This window comes from Pseudoliparis swirei, chromosome 20 (genome assembly GCF_029220125.1).
Source record: "Pseudoliparis swirei isolate HS2019 ecotype Mariana Trench chromosome 20, NWPU_hadal_v1, whole genome shotgun sequence".
Lineage (NCBI taxonomy): Eukaryota > Metazoa > Chordata > Actinopteri > Perciformes > Liparidae > Pseudoliparis > Pseudoliparis swirei.
In genome coordinates, this window is record NC_079407.1 from 6,047,152 (window position 1) to 6,053,151 (window position 6,000).

Sequence of the window (6,000 nt, forward strand, 5' to 3'; positions counted from 1 at the left end):
GTCATGGCGCTTATTAAGGAGGACAGGAGGGGGGTCCGGGACCTACCAAGACCATAATGAATACAGCGGTAACAAACATTTTGGAAGGCCAATAAACAGATGCAAGTCGGTTTACACAGCGAACCACAGAACATCTGGCTTGACGCTGGAACTAGACAGCCAGACATTTCTTCCTTACACCACGAGCTCAGTAGCTCCTCGGTCTCTCCGCTGGGGCAGCCAGCCAGAGGTGGGCGGACACTCCGCAGAGCTTATGTTCAGCAGCCTTTCAATTGTTAGGCCGGGCCTTTATTGTTATAGCTCATGAGATCTGCTAAGATTTAGTGTATATATGGGGAGTTTGGTATCGGGAGTTTTATTTGTCGCAAAGGCCTAAGGAGTGAAAGCAATCTGTCAGAAAGGAAACACGCACATGGGCTACACTTTAAGAGGGTTCTTTAATCAGGCACATTTTTGTGTTAACAGTCTTGAGTGGATTCAGCTGCATGCCAACACTTTCTTAAAACAAGTTAACGTGGGAAATTGGCCCCAACAATGTTTTTTTAGGTTTTTTTCTTAGTATTATTTTCTTATTATTTGTACAAATATATATTATATATATAATTATTTATTTTATTTTATATTTTTGCACCAAAGTGGATCATGTCTGAGTTTTGGGGGGTTGAGAACATGTCCTGTAACTTTTCGGCGGAGCGCTATCAGGGGAAAGAAGAATAAGAAGAAAATAGTCCCATGCAGTCGAGATGAGATCCGTGCTAACTTTGCTTTTTTTTTAGACAGCACATTGGTATTCAGATCATTCCTTCTCTCGGGCTAAAATACAGCCCGAGTCAAAATACTGAGGGCAAAAAAAAAGAAGAAGAAAAAGAAGTGGAGTCTGCAGCACATAAGCACGAACTGTCTGGCCCCTCGCTCTAGGCCATAATTAATTTGAGATTTATTTTTATTGGAGAGTTCCAGTCTCGCCTGGCCTAAACCAAACAAAACCAAATGTTGGGCCGTGGATTCGCTCGAATGAGGACTATTTCTTTCAGTTTTGTATTGAGGCGTGCCACATACATACTGACCAATATCTCTCTGAATGTGACTGAGCCAGGGAGAGCACGCAGCTTGCACGCAAAACAAACAAAACAAAATGCACGCTATACCCTTGAGTCCCGGCCCGAATACAAAAAATATATATTTAAAAAAAATAACATTATTGGAATCAGAACAAACAGAAATAATCCAGGCAAATCAAACAAGCTATATTCAAGCACTGTGAAATTGAAAGTTAACTCCTTCCCTGCTCCAGTCCCACTACCTCTGCTTGTTCCTCGTCGGCCTCCTGTCTTTTATTAAGGAGCAGAAAGACTCTTTAAAAAAAGCATATTTTCTCCTCAAACATTCCGCGCTATTCAACTCTCTCACAACAGATCAGGAATTGTTCGGAGCCCTGAGACGCCGGCTCTCTCTCTCCATGAAAAGAGCCCTTATTCAAATGGAGGGGGAAATAAGTCTTCAAAACATTAACAAGTCGCCCTTGGAAAAATACCTTGATTATGAAGATATTGCCAATACAGCTCGCCTCTCTGCACAATGGCTCATTTTAATAAGGCACAATGCGAGCAGTCACACCTCGGAAGATTATTGCGGATGGATATGGAGCAAACGTCACGCGGCCAAAGTATACCTGACTGACTAAATGCGAGCAAAGTGCACAATGAACCTGACATTATATGCTCATATAATGTTTATAGGAAATATTTATATGCAAGGGTTTTCAGTGCCTTTAGATATATGTAGCAGTTGCAGGTATTCCCTTTTTTTAATTATTATGTAAAAACCAGATGTGCGATGTTTGCTTTACATTCTGAGTATACTGTGGCAGAGAGAGAGAGAGAGAGAGAGAGAGAGAGAGAGTGTGTGTGTTTGAGGGTGGGGGGGGGGGGGGTCATGACGTCAAACATAATAATGAGCCATAACAGCAGTATTTCTTAAGACAATAAAAATCGACCACAACAGAGCCGCATTTCAACAACACGTGACTTTACAGCACAGGGCAACTAACAACGTGGCAGTAATGACATGCATACACGTTACACTTTTTGTCATTTATTAACGTTATTTATTGAATAAAGTGCACCGTATACATTGAATTCGGCTTGTTTCTATAAAGCAAATAACTGGGGACACTAGTCATGTATATTACATATTAGACTGCTTTGAAATTGGCTCCAGATATGGTTGAACATCACAGCCTGAATAACTACAAAATAATAACATACAGAAAGGACCCCCAGCGCGTCCCTCCAACATTACCTGATGGAATAGGCGGTGCACGGGTCTTACCTTGACGTAAGACGACGTGTCAGGGACAGTTTGAAACATGTCTACTTGGCAGACAGGCCCAAGGGTGCTCAGTGTCCAATGGGCCCTGCAGGGACAAGGAAAACGAAGGGAATTGAGAATATGTCATGATTATTATTATTATTATTTATTACTATTATTTAATTTGCAGAATACATGACACTCTTGTATATTTCACGCCTCTCCATCAGAATAAAACACAACATAATGCTGACTTCAAAATCAGCACGATGTATTTTAATTTCCATAAGACGATATTCACGCAGGAATACAACAACACAACAACAACCAGCAGCAGCAGCAGTTCCACTTGCAGCTCATGTTGACCCCACTCAGTTCACTAACTCCATTTCCTTCACATTGCTGCCCCCCCCCCCCTCCTTATCTTCGACCAAGGGTCCCCATCCCCCCCACAAAGGATGTGGGGCAATTCACGGTGAGGAAAGTCGGCCAAGCATAGAGCAGTTTATAGCCATGGTCGCTTTTTTTTCACCTAGAGAGAGAGAGAGAGAGAGAGAGAGAGAGAGAGAGAGAGAGAGAGAGAGAGAGAGAGAGCAACCGAGGTGAAAAGCGAGAAGTCGCCTTTCTTTGATACACATGGTGAGGATGAGTGGGACTTGGGGCCTTCATCTCACCATCATTGTCTTGCTCGTGATTACTTTGTTTTATTTAGCACTGAATTACTTCAAGAAACAGATGAAATACAACTTTTTTGTGGGGGGTTCTTCATTCTTTTCTTTCTTATTATTTGTGTTTCACGGTGTTGTGGGTCGTCTGGGAGGAGAAGGTCCTCTTTCATCACCGGCCCCGCTTCCTAATGCAATGATTAAAAACAACAACATTGATAAAAGTGTTCCCAGCACCAAACAATGGACGGAAATCCCAACATCCGTTTTACTGGAGATTTAAAAAAAATGGCATTCACGAGCCTGCTGTGTTGCCTTCCTCAGGATACAGTACACAACCTTTTTGTAACACATTTGAACTGCAAATATGAAATTCTTCAACAACAAAAAGAAATATATAAGACATTCATTCTAATATGAATAAAGATATAGATGCATCAGATGTTTCGGGGGACCCAGTTAGCCCAGACAGCTTTTGGCGGGAAACTTAATGTTCAAAACTACTACATTTATGAGCAGAAATCCATCATCAGCGAGAGGTTATCCAGCACGTTAAATTAAATCCATTCAGTGGACAATACATTGGAAGGATTTTGGGAAGATGTATGGGGCAGACGTTTGCAAAAGCCACTGTTTCACATTAAAATACACTCTACCATACTGTCACTAAGGTAATTCATATTTTCCAAGTCTGTTCTCAGTGTTTAATAACCTCAGATAGCTGCGAGTGATGGCGTGACAAATAGCAAATGACAAATAAGTTTAATTTATCCGCTGTGACTGCTCTAGCTTCCCTGAAATGCTTTGTACACATACAGCATACGGCCAAACTAAAGCGATTGCCATATACAGAATATATTTGCAAAATCTACCTTCTCCAATCCTGGTTGTCTCATCCAGCTCTTCCAGGACTTCTTTTTGTTATGATAAATCAGAATGTGGCTTCATTGGGTGACTGGTATCCTTGTGTGTTAGCGGAGGAGTTCTCTATTGTCTTTCATGATTCCATTAACGCGTATAGGCCTCGATGCATGCTCACGCGCTTTTAAAATGTGTGGACAGAATCCCCCTTTTTTCGTTACTTTTTGGGGCAAACTTAATACGACTGCTGGCGAGGCCAAACGCAATCTGCCATCAACAACAGCTTTCCCCATCACATTCGCCTCTCTCACTGGTGTTAACGTTTCAGCTCCTTCTCTTGAGATTCCACCCCAAAACACTTTGTATTGAAGGAGATGTGGGCAACCTGCAGACATCTGCGATTACATCTCGCTGAGTAAATGAAACTCCTTACTCTGAACTGTAATGAGTTATTTATTTAGTTGAAGGGGCTAAAATGATCTGGAGATGGAGATTGAGGTCTGGTTCAACCCTTTCTTTTTTCCTTTTCTTTTTTATGCTCCTCTGGGAGAAGACATGTCAGTGTGGCACTATGGGAGGCATGAGGCACAGTATCAAATGGTTTTCACAGCCAGACATGAGACAGGTGCAAGCGCGTAGGGGGGTCACTTTCAAAGGGTGGACATTTGAATGTTTAAAAACAATTTGTATTTCCACACCGAAGGCGGAAACAAGCAGCAGACAAAAGAAACAACAAACAAACAAAAGATCAGCCAGTTACAACCCAAGCGGATACCACCCAAAAACTAAATTCAAGAATTTGTCTGTTGAAAATGTCTCCATGAGCGCAGACAGCTGCTTACTTATTGACCGTGTTAATGTAGATAATTACTTAAGGGGAAGTATTAGGGTAAAAGCAAGGCAGTTATTTTATGAGGCAGGCATTTATGAAGGTAATAGCATCCTATGATGCTGACCTCACGATGTATTCCCACTCATCCAGGTCCGAGACCCAACCACTGATGCGTCACTATGTGACCTCATCCCTTCAAGTCTTTGTTATTCTCGGCCTCAGGGGGCTTTGCATGTTTGTGGAGGGAACATGTGGTGTCGAGGCCGAAATGCATGTTATCGTTACGTATAATGCTCTGGTATACTCTTAATCAAAGAAGGCAGTGCATTTGGGTCACTGTCGCGTGTGTCTGTGCTTTGTCGTCTTCAGCGTGTGTGTGTGTGTGTGTGTGTGGGGGGGGGTTTCTCTCTTCTGCGGGTGTAGGTGGTTCCTCGACCACTTATCTTATGTCAATTCAGCTGTATAAGTGTGGACACCTGCATCAAGCAACTTAGGCGTGGGCATGAGGAGACAAGGTGCTCACTTCACATTTAAATCAATCTTGGTTGCCGAGGGAGGGAGAGTCATCTCTACATGAACAACATACGGGCTGAAATAAAAGCCTCTCAAAATGACTGCTCCATGTGGGAGAAAAAGAAAGAAAAGAAAAGAAAAGCAAGAAGAAGCAATTGCCATTCAAGAGCCTTAATCATCCCTGGACTGATCACACTGACCGCTCATCATTCAACGGCATTTTGAAAAAAGCCCTTAAAGAAAACACACTGAGTGAAATGAATATGCTGTCACACCTCTCATTTGGGTCTGGCCTCCGGCTCAATAAGAAAAGTGTTGTTCCCTGGAAGGCTGGGGCGAGCTGAGCTCTCAGGTTTGAGTTTACCCTGTCCCGCATTCTCAAGGCTTTTAGAGGCGCGTCTCTCTGCTCCCCGTCCCCAGACATGGCTGACAGAGCTGGAGCTCGATGTGGGCTGCTCACCAGACTGCAAAAATCATTCATCTCTGTGCGTCAGGCGGTCAAATCTGGATCCTAATAATAAGTGGAGCCTCGCCTAATGATCTATTCATGGGAAGGCTGCTGCCAACTGTCTCACAGGAGGGCTCTCTCTGGCTCAGGCTACAGGCGGGAGGGACACAGTGGCTCTTGGACCAGCTCAGGTCATTGTGTTCAAAGAGATGTAAAAGTTTCTTTTTTATTGATTATTTGTGTTTCTAATACAATGAATTAAAGATACCGACTGATTGGTCCAAAAGACAACATGCAGTTTTTTTTACAAATATCTGCAGGATGTTTGCTTCTTATTGCGAAGCGGCCTTGTGGGGTCGTTGAGGTCATCG

At 42.9% G+C, this 6,000-nt stretch overlaps 1 protein-coding gene across 1 annotated transcript in view; it reads right to left on the reverse strand.

Moving 5' to 3' along the window:
• Nucleotides 1-2,398, reverse strand: part of fli1 (Fli-1 proto-oncogene, ETS transcription factor) — a 39,424-nt gene extending 37,026 nt beyond the window's left edge. The window contains exon 1 of the mRNA XM_056441139.1: nt 2,332-2,398. Coding sequence (XP_056297114.1) covers nt 2,332-2,370 — 39 coding nt within the window. The 5' untranslated portion in view covers nt 2,371-2,398. The remainder of the gene's footprint in view (nt 1-2,331) is intronic.
• Nucleotides 2,399-6,000: the final 3,602 nt, after the last annotated feature.